Source organism: Protopterus annectens, chromosome 9.part0, assembly GCF_019279795.1.
Source record: "Protopterus annectens isolate FY-2018-M chromosome 9.part0, PAN1.0, whole genome shotgun sequence".
NCBI classification, from domain to species: domain Eukaryota; kingdom Metazoa; phylum Chordata; order Ceratodontiformes; family Protopteridae; genus Protopterus; species Protopterus annectens.
Window position 1 is genome coordinate 814,927,379 of NC_056743.1, and position 15,645 is coordinate 814,943,023.

General features: G+C 40.4%; 1 protein-coding gene across 3 annotated transcripts in view; it reads right to left on the bottom strand.

Annotated features, from left to right (window-relative positions):
* The window catches only part of DIP2B (disco interacting protein 2 homolog B), a 2,678,679-nt gene that overhangs the window by 838,026 nt on the left and 1,825,008 nt on the right, over nucleotides 1–15,645 (bottom strand). For all 3 annotated transcript variants that reach the window (XM_044083475.1, XM_044083472.1, XM_044083474.1), the window contains exon 19: nucleotides 12,768–12,904. In XM_044083475.1, the coding sequence (XP_043939410.1) occupies nucleotides 12,768–12,904 (137 nt within the window). The remainder of the gene's footprint in view (nucleotides 1–12,767; nucleotides 12,905–15,645) is intronic.

Consider the following 15,645-nt stretch of genomic DNA (forward strand, 5'->3'; position numbering starts at 1 on the left):
CTTTTGGCCCATCAATCAGGGCAGCTGCACCAATCCCTCCAATCTCGTAACCTCACAGCTTGGTTGCTCCACTTCCGTCCCTAGCCGGGCTACCAATGATTTCAAGTTCTCTTCGGGATATTATTGTAGCTTCCCTTAAGTCCTCCACCTGAAGGATCTATGCTAGTAAATGGCAACGTTTTTCCTTTTGGGCAAAGGCTAGGAACATAGATCCCTTCACTGCTCCAATACACTCGGTCTTGGATTTCCTAGCCGAAATTTTTCATTCAGGATCTTCTTCCTCCACAGTAAAAGTTCAGCTAGCAGCCATTTCAAATTTTCACATAGGCTTGTCAGACTCCAGTATCATGTCCCATAAGCTTTGCAAGGCATTTCTCAGAGGTATCTTTTTACTCAGGCCCCCAATCAAATACCCCCCACCACAGTGGGATTTAAACTTAGTTTTAGCATCCTTGATTCTCCCTCCCTTTGAACCTGCGGCCTCCTGTTCATTAAAGTTACTTTCCTGGAAGACACTCTTCCTAGTCGCCATTACATCTGCTAGGAGAATATCTGAACTTCATGCCCTCTGCATTCGTCCTCCTTATTTAGTGTTCCATAAAGACAGAGTTTCTCTAAGAACTAACCCGTCTTTTTTACCCAAGGTGGCTTCTCAGACAAATTTAAATCAATCTATTGATCTTCCAGTTTTCTTCCCTAATTATTCAAACAAGGCGGAGAAAAAACTACACTGTCTGGACGTTCATCGTCAACTCCGCTACTATCTGGACAGAACTAAACAAATCAGGAAATCTGATCAACTATTCTTATCTTATGCAGAAAGGGCTTTCCAGTATCCAAGGTGACCCTGTCTAGGTGGCTGTCTTCTGTGATTACCTATATTTATCAACTCAGAGGTAAAGAACTGACTACTAGGCTAAGAGCCCATTCAACCAGAGCATTAGCCACATCAGCAGCCTTTCAAACTAGAGTGCCAATAGACACTATCTGTGCGGCAGCCACTTGGGCCTCTCCTCATACCTTTGTTACACATTACAAATTGGACATGGTCTCCAGAAACAGGGCAAATTTTGGTTCCACCGTTCTCAAGAGTCTGTTCCAATGAGCCACCCAAGATGAAGGTGCTAGGGATGCGGTCCCATCCAGCAAGAATGAAGGCGAGATTGACAACTTAACATCGAGAAGTTATGTACCTACCATAACGTTCCAGATTAGTTGTCTTCTCTCGCCTTCTGTCTTGCGTCCCGCCCACCATCCCCCTAGCCTGGACAGACCGAGAAGTTTTCCCCTTCTTCTAAGGGACCTTATCTTGCACTATTCCAAGCCCAAACAGTTGGTCCTGGGGTAGTTACAGCTTTGGATAGTGATTTTTGGGGAGTTCTTCTTTCTCCTCCTCCACCTCAGTGGGGAGACTGAATTGGCTATTGTTTATCAGCTACCAAACGAGATCTGGGTAGTTACCGCCTAGCATCATGGGATATAGGGTTGCCTTGAGACGGTAAAATTAGCTCTCGGGCTTTAGTATAGGCCGAGTCGGAGCCGAGGTTCGGCCCCGAATCCATCCAGCAAGAAAGAAGGCGAGAGAAGACAACTAACATGGAACGTTATGGTAGGTACATAACTTCTCATTTTACCATATCTCTATCTTATTTCTACCATGTTTTAAAAATTTTCATTTTATCCCACTAACTAACTAACCTTTCTGAAGAAATTTCTATCTTCCCAAATAACTCTCAAACCATTTCTACTACGGATTCCTTAAATTCCTATACGTTTAACAGATAAGTGGGAAAGCACAAGTATTTGATGCATAAACTGAACTAGTTATCATATATGTGTCAAAACTTTCAATTAAATAGTTATGCTCCTTTGAGATAATTTCTATCCCATGTAGCCTAGTTCACTGTAATTGTCTGAGTTCCATATTATTGGAATCACATCTTCTATACCAAACATTCTCACCTATTTCTTCAGAAAACGTCCATTCATCACTTTTGTTTATGCTACTTGCAGCTTTTTGTTCCAGTATCATGCATGCTCTTAAAGTTGACAAGTCCACAGTTTGCATTGATCTAATTTCTATTATCTTATTTTGAGCTGGTAGCTGCATCTTCTCATTTCCCTCAGTTCCCTCTTCATTTGCTGAAGTTTTCTCAATTCCACTCACTTCCTCCCCACCTCTAGAGTAATAGTTTCAAATCACTCTTGCAGCTTCTAAGCTCATCAGTATATTTTCTTAAATACAATTGGAAATATTCACAAAAACTGCTGTCCAACATAATCAAACATTAAGCTTTCTCATGGCGCAGTCTCTTGACTTTTAATACAGGCTTACAGAGATCATGTTAAGACAGGTCTGGTATCTAGCAACAGTAACATCCCAGAAGTGTTTGATAAAAATAAGGAAAAGTTAGCCCCCCAAATCAGCTATTATGTATAATTCATCATATAAAGAAAAAAAGGACTGAAGTAGCAGTAATCCTGAACACAGGCCTAGGATGAGAAACTAGTATGTCCTGCTACTGTACTGCAAAACAATCACATTTTTTTTAGAGGACACCATTCCCTTTCCATACAAAAGAAGAACTGAACATGGTGTGAGCTGCTTTTCATTTTCTTGTGGGTATCATACTGATGTCTCTGGCAAGAAGAGTAGATCATTCCACTATGGGGGTGTCTGAAGCTCTGGAAGCCAGGAAATATGGGGGGGGGGCAAATATCCTTAAGTCCTTGACTCTGCGCAGTTACCTTGGCTCTTTGTACATATCATGCAAGTTCACAACTCCTTCTCCTTTGTTCTGTGGTTAGGGAAAGAATACAGGCAGCAACATGGTATGGTCAAGACCTATTTCAGAAAGCACTTTAACAATATAAGGTCCATGGCTATGATGGCTTGCAGTTCAGAGTATTAGGAAATGAAGAGTGTTGATCCAACTAAACTTCTTACTCTTTGCTGTACAGGCCTCAGATGAAGTACATCTAACAAACACAGCATCCTCTCTCCATTGTTCAGTGGGTTTGAATAGAAAAAAGGCTGCTCAATACTTTGAATGAAAGCCAATTCATTGACCACCTGAGACAAGAATAAAGGGTTTATCGTGAAGCTTACCATGCCATCATGGAAAGCTATGTAGGACTCCCAAAATATGATGGCCTATTAAAAACTCTGCAATCTGACCTGATACCAACAAGGAATGTAAGATGCTTGGTTCAAAAGGGCCCATAGCCTTACTTTTAGTAACGTAATTATGGTTTCACTGGGAACAATGGGTTTTACAGGAAGATCAGCTGCAAAGCCCCCTTCAGAAATTGCTTTAAAATTGCATAGAATGGCAAAGAGGGATTCACAAAAGAAAGCATGTAGCAAAGGCTGAAAGATGTGCTTTGAGAGGCCCATACTTCAGAACTTCGGCAAATCTGGACATGCTTCACATGGATACATATTAAATCTCTTGCAAACTGCACATAATTTGCCAAAAAGAACCGATCGATAAAGAGCATCAGGCTGAAAGCATTGCAGATGCCAACTTGAGGGTTTTCAAGTTTGGGTTCAATAGTGCCCCTTTTTCCTGTGTTAAAAGAACAAACAGCTGAACAGCTGTAGATGTTGTAGGGGCCCTTATCCAAAAGATAGATCAGTTTGGAAAAAGAGCTGCATTGGCCATTAAGGTGATGAAACAAAAACTCTAGCTTCATATATCCTGACCCCTTCTGACATTTCATGGATCAGTGGACTGGGATGAAGTGCATACTGAAGTTTTCCTACCAAAAGATAAAGACATCAACCGCTCTTGCATGTTTGCATCTGAACCTAGAACAGAACTCTTCCAAGTGGTAATTCTTATTCAGTTTAAAAAAGAATCTATTAGAGAGTGAACCCTGTCTATACTTTAAAGTAGGTAAGACCTTGCAGAAAGATCTCGGCAGACAGTTTTCATTCTTGGCTGTTGGAACTGGCCATGCTTAATTTGTCTACCACTATACTGTGGACTGAAAGAAAAAAAGGAGAGGATGTAAGCCTATGGGAAGCTCTCTCTCAGGCCACAAGAGCAAGCTGGCACAGTTGTTAAGACTGCATATCGCCTTGATTGTTTATGTACAACATGACTATGGTAGTGCCTGTTATAACCCTCAAAGACTCTGACAGATACAAAGGCTAGAAGGCTCATAAGGCCAATCAATGCCATCTATTGGGATTATTTTGCATTTCGCTACAATTGTGTTCACAATTCTGAGAATTTGTTGCACTGCTTTCAAACATTTTCCAATCAGCCATCCACCGGCCGATCAAATGAATGTATACCATTTCAGAATTATATACCCATGAAACACAAATTTGTTTCACATGCTCTCTACTGTTAGGTGACCTAAATGCACCCTCCAGGCCAAATAAGAGGCATCTATGGTCAGAATATATGCCTGTTCTACAAATGATATCTTTTAGTTTTTCATCATGTTCCCGACCACCAGTAAAAACAAATTTCTGATGCTGGGAATCAATTACATAGAGGGTGGTTAAGCCCCTTTTATAGGTTTCCAAAATACCACCATTTTTTTAGTATATGCACCCTGGTCACAGCGGCCAAAAGAATGGAGACTGACAGGTGGCCTGAAGGCTGGTAGGCTGAGAGGTAAGACTTCTACTAATGTAAAATAAACTTTCAACTGAGAGACTTTAGCAGCAAAAGCCTGTTCTGCTCTATGTCCAGTAAAGTATTTAAAAAAATTGACCTTTCATCATGCCAGAATGGATAGGCAAAGTGGGTCATAATCCCCAGATGGGGTAAACAGTACAAGGTGCAACTCACAAAAAAAAAATTCAGGAAGTTCTCTACTGAATAGCCTGGATTACTCATATGTTTGTATCAGGATAGACATGGACTCCAGTATCCTTAGATGTACAAATACTGGGGCTAAGCATTTTGTGAACACCCTAGGCAAAGTAGAAGTAGGTGAACAAAAGCATTCCTGACCCGTTTTGAACATCATACACTCTGTTGTTCCAGTAGATGGGGATATGTAGGTATACATCCTTCAATATGGAATTAGTCATACCCAAAAGAACCAAGACGCTCTCCTCCAAAAAAAGGAAGCCAATCTGGTGGTCCCCTGACATTAACAAACTCTACAACAGAAGGAGGAAACTGTTGCAGAAAAAGGTGACGTCCCAAGACTGGAAAAACTCCCTTATTAGCCTCAACAAAAAGTTGAGATCCCTCATAAAATCCTCTAAAGCTAGCTATGAAGGCAGAATTGCAACAGATACTAAAGACAACCACAAGGCCTTCTATAGCTATGTCACGAATCTCCACGGCAATACCCATATTTGCTCTGAGTTACTGCACAATGGTACCTCCTCTACTGAGCAAACAGATATTGCCAAAATAATGGCCGACAGATTCAATGCCAAATTTACCCCACTCTCCCCCCAAAAGACCAATCACAATACAAGAAGAATGACAGACACCCAGCATTACTGTTGCACAGGTTAAAGCTACATTATCCAAGGCCAAGAATACAATTTCCATGGGACACAACAATATCCCTGGCTGTGTTCTACATGAGCTACAAAGTGAACTGGCACCGCACCTGAGTGCCTTGTTCAATCACAGCCTCACCTCAGGCTTTGTCCCTTTTGAATGGCACACTGCCACAGTCATCCCTCTCCATAAAGGGGAAGCAACTACAGACCCTGGGAACTATTGCCCCATCAGCCTGACAAGTCTGATATGTAAAGCTATGGAGTGCATCATCATGGACCTATTTAATAAGGATAAAGGGAATCTCCAACCCTGGACCCAATGCAGTTTGGTTTTGTGAAGGGTAGATTATGCCTGCTTAACCCGGTGGACTTCTTTGAGTCAGTCACCAGAGTTGTGGATGAGGGCAAGGTGGTTCATACAGCCTACCTCGATCTGGCCAAGGCCTTTGATACCATTCCCCACTCAGGAGTTATAGATAGACTCACCAAATCAAGCATCAACCCCTATATCACTAGATGGGTTACAAACTGGCTCACAGATAAGATTCCACAGTGTGAAAGCAAACTCCAAGTCAGACTGCCGACCAGATATGAGTGGACTCCCACAAGGATTGGTCCTGGGTCTTCTCCTGGTAGGCATCTACTTCTCAGAAGTCCAGGCCAACATGGGGGGACTCCGGCTGACCAAGTTCGTAGACAACTGCAAGCTGGGAGCCATTACTAACTCCCAAAGTGATGCAGACATTCTAAAGAAAGGCCTCACAGAGACAAACGACTGGAGCCAAAGCCATGGCCTTAAGCTAAATACCAAAAAATGTGTCGCCATCCCCTTTGGGAAAAACTCAGTTCCCACAAATTACCACATCGATGGCTGTCCACTGAATATATTATAAGAGATCTGGGGACACAGGTTGACACTAACCTCTCCGACGGCCACATTGCCACTGTGGTCAGAAAGCCCTTCTATGTGGCACATCTCATTACCAAGGGTTTTGCATCCAGGAAGAAAGAGGTTATCATCTCTCTCTACTATTCCCTCATTAGACCAATCAAGTATAATGCCCCATTTGGCATGTACCTCACTAGACACCTGCAACAGCTGGAGAGGCCATAAAAGTACCTCACAAAGAGGATCCTAGGCCTTAAATACATGTCCTACACAGACAGACTCAAAAAACCCCTGCTTTTCTCTGTCTTGTATAGTCTACTAAGAGACGATCTCTGCTTGACTTACAAGGCCATGTCTTACCCAGCTTTGTTAGAAATGTTATATCTAAAGAAATCCCAATCCCTCTGCTCCAGTCACTCCAGAGACCTCAACCTCATTACCACAATCAACAAAACATGCTGGAGCTTTAGGTTCATAACCCAGAGGCTGCCCATGTTGTGGAATAGACTTCCCATACATGTCAAACAGAGCAGCTCACTGGCCCTCCAAGAGAAATCTTGATGAGTGGATGGGAAACAAAGTTCACCCCGGGGATCACTCCAGTGGCTCTACTCGATAGAGGCACTGGGAAATAACGTTGGGCGGCACTATGCCAGGGCAATTCTATGGGCTAGGCTTGTAAAGGCTCCAGGGACATTAGCCTAGTACACACCTATGACCCTAAATCTACACTCACCAACACAACCCTTCTTAAAAGGAAGGAGAGTGATGGATTAACATTCTGAATCAGATAACACACAAGAACTTTTTCAGTCAGGTTAAGTCTAAGATGAGTTTCCAAGGACCATTTTCTTTGGTGGGAAGGCCATGAGTTCCAACTTATAGCCTATGACTATGCTCTCCCTCACCCAATTGTCCAAAATCAGGCTGAATCAGATTTTCTTTGAATAAACGAAAGACCTTCCTCTCAAAATAAGTGGGAAAGGGAGAGTAGAGAAATTGGTGAAAGGGGAAAATATTGCCAGCACTAGGTGCATCCTTCATGAAGAGGTAAAGATTTGCCTCCTTTCCCCCTCTCCCACTACAGACACTGCTACATCTCTATTTTTGCTTCTTTTTGAAGGTGGTCTGCTTCTGTCTGCCTTCAATGGAAGGTTTTGCACAGTAATTCACTGTGTAATTTCCAATAGGTGGATGAAACTGCCACTTTAAATATTTTTTGTGAAGAGGACCAAGCAGCAAGTCCTTGTTTAGTATCAAACAACTATCCCTTGCCATCCTCTGGCATAGGTTGCAGCCTAAGAAATGTAAACCTGTATATAACTGTCCCTCTTGCTGCTGCTGGCATTAAATGCATCAAAACCACACTGGCAGGCACACTTACCTACTTTACAAAGTTATCTGCAATAGTTTATACACACTTTCCCTCAGGATTTCTGCACTTGATAATATCAGTCTGACAGTTAATGGCCCTGAAAGCTAAGAAATAAGAGGTAAAAACCTTCTTCCCAGAGAGATCTAACACTCTAGTCTACTTATCACTGGAGAAAATAATGAGTCCTGTAGTCAGCTATGAATAACGTCTAGCCTGTACAGAAATTACTGCAGGGTCTGCTATAAGTAAAGCCACATGTATGATCTGTTCAACCTACAGAAAGGTGTTTCTTTTTTTTGGGGAGGGGGGAGGCTGGTATTTGGGAGACAAACTCAAAGGCTTAGAAAATCAGGGAAGGGCTGCTACGGGCCTTGGCTCTGCATTTTATGTGAACTAAGACATCTCCTTGAGGCCTCACTGAAAATGTTTCCTCATCAAGTTTATTTCCCCTAAGGAAGCATTCTCCACTGGAGACCCTGACAATATGGTTTCTTTATCAGTACCATATCTCATGGACAAGGAAATCTAAGACGACTAGACCACATCCTTGTCTACAGCTCTGAATCTAAGGAATCCACAGATGGAGAACTCTCTCCTTTCCTTGGGAGTGTCAACTGTTCCAACTGTAATCCAAAGATACAGAAAAACAATGTTAATCCCCCTTTTAGACCAATTATATCTGCAGCAAAGTCTAAGACAGAAACACTGTCTATTTAGTTGGATTTTCTATTAAATCCTGTGATGCAGGCATCGAAACATTACCTGAAAGATTCATAGCATTTATTAGAAATTCTAAGGGACTTTAGATTACCAGATAGTACTTTTGTTTCTGCTTCTTTGGACATAGTTTCTCTTTACACCTGCATTGATCAGGAAGTAGGCTTGGAATTTTTGAGAGAATACTTAACTACAAACACTAATTTTGACAATACAAAGATAACTACTGTTTGAGCACTAATGAATCTTGTTATTGACAATTGTTGTTGTGTCTTTCGGCTTTACCTGGTTAGGGGTCACCACAGTGGAACTCCGGTCCGCTAATGATTGGTAGTTGATTTTTACATGCCGAGTTATACCAGCCCTGACACACAACCTTCAACGAAGGTATGCCCATTCACGCATGTCTCCACGCAGAAGATGCTCTAGCTGAGAATCGAACCGGACAGCGTCTGACTGTGAGGCAACAACGCTACCGCAGCACCACCACCGTTGAACAACTGTACAAACAGACATCAGGAGTAGCTATGGGGGCTAGAGTTGCCCCTGCTTTTGCTAACCTTGTGATGGCGAATTGGGAAAACAAGTTTCTTATTAAACATAGGTTGTTTGATAGGATACTTATATATCGCCGTTACATTGATGATCTCTTTTTTCTTTGGCAAGGAAGCTATGAAGATTTTGAAATGCTAGTTTCTGACAAACAATTTCACTGACTTCATAAAGTTCATCATCAGTGGTTTTGGTTGTAGTCTCAACTTTTTAGATTTGAATTTGAAATTTGACTTTCAGTCCAAACAGTTCATTAGTGACATTTATAGAAAGCCAGTGTTTGCTAACCAATATCCATCCCTCTCATATGAAAAAGGGTGTTGTTAAAGGACAACTAATGAGACTTAGTAGATTAACTATCAGACACTGACTTTACAAAAGAAATGGAGATTTTGAGAACTTTATTTGAGGTTAGAGGTTATGACAGATTATGGCTGAAGCAAATAGAAAATGAAGTTCTAAAGTTAAGAGATGGCAAGGCAAGTCCAATTTTGAGAGGTCACACCCAACTTGTAGCATTGAATGAAGGACAGGGTATCAGTGACCACTCTAAGAATTTGAACAATAGCTTTATTTGTTCATTTCCACTTCCTATAGTTAATGAGATGTGGACCATTAGAAAAATTATAGTTGACAATTGGAAAATTGTACTAGGTAACATTGATTTAGCCAAGATTATAGGACTGTGACCCCTGTTTACTTATAAAAAAGTTACAAACATTAAGAGTTTATTAGAACAGGGTTGCAACAACAAAACTGACACAAAAAGTGCACTCATTCAAAAAAAGGTAGTTATTCTTGTCATTCTTGTAGACAGTGTAGGTACATCAGTAACACGTCTTCAGTGGAATTTAGTCACATAAAAAGAACTTTTTGGGCCAAAGGATATTATACTTGTCAAAGTGAAACGGTAGTATATGTTGCACAATGTTTATCATGCCCGTTTTTACATAGGGAAGACTACTAGGTGTTTAAAAAGACGCACTTATGAACATCTTTTAGCAAATAAGAAAAAAGAACAAACCAATGCTTTGGCAAAACATGCTGGTATCTGTATTGATCTTAAAAAGTTTGTTTTTTCAGTGATAGATACTGTCAGTCAAAAAACATGTTGGGTGATTATAAAACCTGATACCAACGAGACTGGAATCAAGTGCAAAAAACAAAACTTCACAAATAGTCCACAACACTTGAAGGAAATCAGGCTCTGCTCCTGGAAACACCAACAACTTTAATCATCCACAAGGAGAAGAATGACATTAACGCTGACAATCACAGTACGTTTTCGATTTGTAGTCTTCTTCAGAAAACAGAAATCAAATCCTTTGAATAATTTGATTTCTATTTTCTGAAGAAGACTACGAATCGAAAACGTACTGTGATTGTCAGCGTTAATGTCATTCTTCTCCTTGTGGATGATTAAAGTTGTTGGTGTTTCCAGGAGCAGAGCCTGATTTCCTTCAAGTGTTGTGGATTATAAAACCTGGTTAGAATGTAAAGAATCTCTATGGCAAATTTACTTGGGTGCAGATATTACACCAGGTCTAAACGACACCATTAACTTAAAGTGCTTTTTCCAAACTAAGTTGTAAAGGTTATTAAAACTTAATTTTATGATACTTATTAGAATGTACAAAAAAAGTTTTAATTATGTTTTCTATTTCTACTATTTCCACTATATGGATTTTTGCATGTATTTTTTTACATTTATAAAAATGAGCTTTTTTTTTTATAATTGTGATTATTCAGTCATGGGACTGCTAATTAAGTATTTAAATGCTGTCTTAGGGTGGTTAGAGTGTTTTTCTGATGAAGTTCACAGCATATTAAAGTGAATGAAAGTGCTAACCTGTGGTGTCCGCGTCTTTTGGTCTTGGTTTGGAGCAGTTTTTTAGTTTTTGAGTCCTGTAGTCAGCTATGAACAACTTCTAGCCTCTACAGAAATTACTGCAGGGTCTGCTATAAGTAAAGCCACACGTATGATCCATTCAACCTACAGAAAGGTGTTTCTTTTTTGGGGGGGGGGGCTGGTATTTGGTTGACAAACTCAAAGGCTTAGAAAATCAGGGCAAGGCTGCTATGGGCCTTGGCTCTGCATTTTATGTGAACTAAGACGTCTCCTTGAAGCCTCACTGAAAATGTTTCCTCATCAAGTTTATTTCCCCTAAGGAAGCATTCTCCACTGGAAGCCCTGACATTATGGTTTCTTCTTCATCAGTACCATATCTCATGGACAAGGAAATCTATGACGACTAGACCAGATCCTTGTCTACAGCTCTGAATCTAAGGAATCCACAGATGGGGAACTCTCTCTTTTACTTGGGAGTGTCAACTGTTAAGTGGAGGACTGGAATGGCTGAGGAATAATTGTGAACCAACCCGCAGCATACTCCTCGGCAAATATTTGTAGCTGAAAGAGGTAGCGATGGCTCCTGGCAAAGCTGACATCTAGATTTCAGGAGTCAGGCGTAATCTACAGGAGAAAAACTATTCTTTCTTGTTAGGATAAGATTTCTCCACGATCCACAAGGCTAAAGAGGCCAGGTACAAAACTAGCAACAATGTCCTGCCTTACACAAATTGAAATTTCTGCAGGACAGAAGTCCATAGTAGATGTCTTTGAACCAAAATCCAGCCTAGAAATCTTGTGCACTTCAGCTGAGGGCTGTGTAGATGAATGTGAAGAAATCTCTTCACTTACTTCCACAAGAGTCAGGAGATGGGAGGGATCCAAACGAAATGGACTACAGGACCAGTGAGGACAAGGCAACATTTCATCTCATCACAGTTTGACACTCGCAGACCTGGGTAAAACTGGTGGGATCATTAAAGCCTCAAGCTCCCTACCCACTTTCTTTATAAATTCCATCTCATGATATCACACAGTCTCTTTCAGAGAACTTTTAGGAATTTCTGGGGAGTTCTTCCTCAGAGTGAGCTGACCTCTCTCACAGCAAGGCTCAAGTTTTTTATGCTCCTAAAAGGGCCATAAACTGGTAGGTCAGCGACATGGTGCTGTTCTTCCAACCAAAAATGACACTCCAAATGATAATTTGTAGGTGGACTTTGCCTTCTGTAAGGACATTTATTTGTTAACTTTTCTGGGGACATCACGGACCTTGGAACACTGATCTAATTTATTGCCAGTTATCTTGATAATCAATTCCAAACAATTCATCTCAATAAAAACAGATTCCTAAACCGTGTATGTATTAAAACATAAGGGTTCAACAGACTGACGATTGCTTTGTCTGGCAAAAAGAAAATGAAAAATAGTATGGACTGCTTCTCGTTTTAGTAATCTGTCAGGTCAATGCCCTGGCTTAAAGAAAGAGCCCAGTTTCGCTCAAAGTGATCCACAAAATATCCGTTTTTCAGACTGGCAATTTCCTCTTGATAAGGACTCACATAGCAATAGCAATAGTAAACCAAGACTGAATATCCACTGTTTTCTTTACTTTCTGTTTAGGACAGTTCCAGTATCAAAATTAGGGAAAACAATTGTGCAGAGCTGGCATGTAATTTAGATCTCCAACATGTACAACTTCCAGTATTTTTACAGCAGTCCTTAAGCAGTGTAGGACACAAACTTTCTGATAAAGCAAATGATTTCAGCTGCTCAACAATGGCAGTAATTCGCAGTTTCATTACTGAAACCCACTCGCCAATTTAGTTTGTGCTACAGCCAGCAAAATTTAACAAGTTCCAAGAATTTCTAACAGTCATACATCTATTTTTAAACTGGTACTCACTTCAAATGTGCTTTTAGACAGTCCAGAGAGGCCATAATATGCCACACCCCCTGCTCTTGAGCTGGTGCAAATCTCTCCAATTTCATCTGTCTTGCAGAGTTGGGGGGTTCCTTCTGGTCTCACAATGCACATCAATCCTACAATTAAAACACAGCATGATTAAAGGTAGAGTCCACAGACAGCCTTGATTCTGACTGCACCAATGCATTCACTATGTTCAGTAACTGGCAGTGTCATTGTGAAATAAAGTGACTTGTTCTCATTTTAGAAATGCAGTCTTAAGAATTATTCAGTGCAGCAGAATGCCTAATCAAAATTTAGTTGCAGGAAGCCCACTGCCTTCTATGTATGTAGTAGAAAAACGAAAGTATGACTAAAAACGCATTCAGCTTTGACTCAGTGCCACAATCTTTCACAGCAGGTCAACATCAAATGTACCCTTGTCAAAAACCTGAAAATGTTCATGACTGGATTAGCCATTACTACCTTTAAACAAAAATTATGTTTTTACCATAACAATAGATCTGTGCTGACTGTTTTACATCCTTCACCTGTTGAACCTAACACTGTCAGATACTTAGTCATCCCGGCTCATAAAACTTTTCTAAGCAACATTAGCATTTTCCCTTTCACCATAATGCACAGAGCTTGAGGACCCATCTCTAGAGCTTTGAAGCTTGCAAGAACATAGCAACAAAAAGAAAAATGAGAAAAGTAGACAAAAAAATGTATCTAATAACCCCCTCTAGACCCAAAGGCTGGGGAAAAAACGGAAGCAATAGTGAAGGAAATGAAATTACTACCACAGATCTATTGTTATGGTAAGTACATATCTTTTGTTTCTAATGCTGGAAGTTTCATACCATTCACCTGTAGGACAGAGTCTCAAGTTAATTGATCATGGGTAGAACTCCACAGGACTCTCAAAAGGAATTATGAAGTTGTGAGGAAGTAGTAGAAAGCTAGAGCAAAGATAATGCAACAGAAACAGACACCACTAGGAATTGAATATCACAGATGTAGATTCTGGAAGTGACTGGAGATGCTTACGCAACTAACAACTGTCAAGAGGGAGAAACCAGACCATGAGTTGAAAGGAAAGAAGACTTCCAAAGCAAAAATAATTCTGAGTTTTCAGAGGAGGAAATGTTACTTGAATCAATCAGTGAAAGGCTGTATGTGGTACAAATACATCCCCCAAAGCCAGGTATTTACATTAAAAAGAACTGAATAGTAACTGTCAGCCAGGGCATACAAGAAAGCTGCCAGTGTGTACATGGGGTGATGATATTTACCACAGCCAAGTATAACCTCAAGCCAGACAAATAACAAAAGCTATATCAAAGGAAAAAAAAAAAGAGTGATTTGAAACTCTCCAAGAGAAAGCATGCTAGTAAAAACTGTCCAGATTTTATAAAGATCCTCCTAAATGCCTCCCAAACTTAGCTTCGTCCCCTCCTAAAAATTGAAACTATTTTGAGAAGTTGTAAGTCAACAGTGACAGCACGGAAAATGTGTCCTCAATTTGGAGGGATTTTATCCAATTGTTTTGTATTTAACTCTGGAGGTAAAAGTTAAGAGTTAACTGCCTATGGTATCAAGTAATATTGCATTTATGGGTTACAGGAGAGAAAGGCTGTAAGAACAGAAATCAGAAATGGACAGGGGTTTACAGTCCAATCAAAAAATCCAACAACTGGCATAAATATTATTCAGGAGAAAGGCTCTCCACGCACACACCTGCAGGCAATATCTAAAGCACATACATGTGCACATGCAAGTCAACAAATATACCCAGACGTAGATTAGACAGAGAAAGGGTTAAAAGGGCTCTCATAAAAAACAAGTCACAAACCTGACTGCAGCAAAAAGGATATAATTCACAAGGCCCAGGAAAAAATGTCTTAACAAAAGGATGCTGGAAAAGGAGGCCAGACCATTGACCTGGCCATGATGAGTTCTTACAAGAAAAAAAGAAATGGGCTACAATATGTCTGAGCACCTGATGGAAACATGGAGATGGCTGAATGGCTTTGGCAGGAGGGTATGTATGACACAGGGATTAGGGAAGTTATTCTTTATACCACCTTAATGGAAGTGTCCTGAGAGAAGACATGAGAGACAATCTCTATGGAAAACAAATACATGCCTACAGAAAAGATAAAGATCATGGATGACTCAGAAAAGGACAAGATCTTACCTCTTATCTAAAAGATGACCTGTACCATTTAAAGGCATGAAAGGGAAGAGCAAATGGAAAAAGGAACTCTGTAACAACTGTTAAGCAATGGGGCATTTTTCTTCTCATAGTCAGTGAAGATCTCACTACTTTACTTTTTTTTTAAATACAGTTCTGATGGGTATGTGAAACTAAAAGTGAACTACTCCAAATGGTATGACAAGAAAAGAAAGGGTCTACTATGTTATTAATATATGAACTCTTGAGTGGAGTACAATGGTACCTTAATTATGAAAAAAATTTCTAGAAGCAGTTAGTGAGCCAAGTCTCATCAGATACTTTGGAAGAATAAAATGAAAAATCAAGGCCTAAATTTGTGATGCTGGTCTGCTCAGTAATGCATGGTCCCCAAACAAAAGTCACAGCTGCATATAACTGGACGGTCAAAACCAGAGGTCAAGGCTAAGAAAACCCTTGGTCCTGTGCTCACCTCTAGGAGAAACCTCACAGCCTTAGATGCAGGTGGTGAGCAAGGTAATTGGCTCAGAAAACCCTGCATCAGACTAAAAACAAAAATCTAGCAAGGCAATCAGTTCAAAGACTCCACCTCAGACCCCTAAACAAGTTCCTAGAATGGTCAGTAGGTTCTGAATATTTTCGTAAGTCCCTGCATCAGACCAAAAACATGGTCCAATTAAG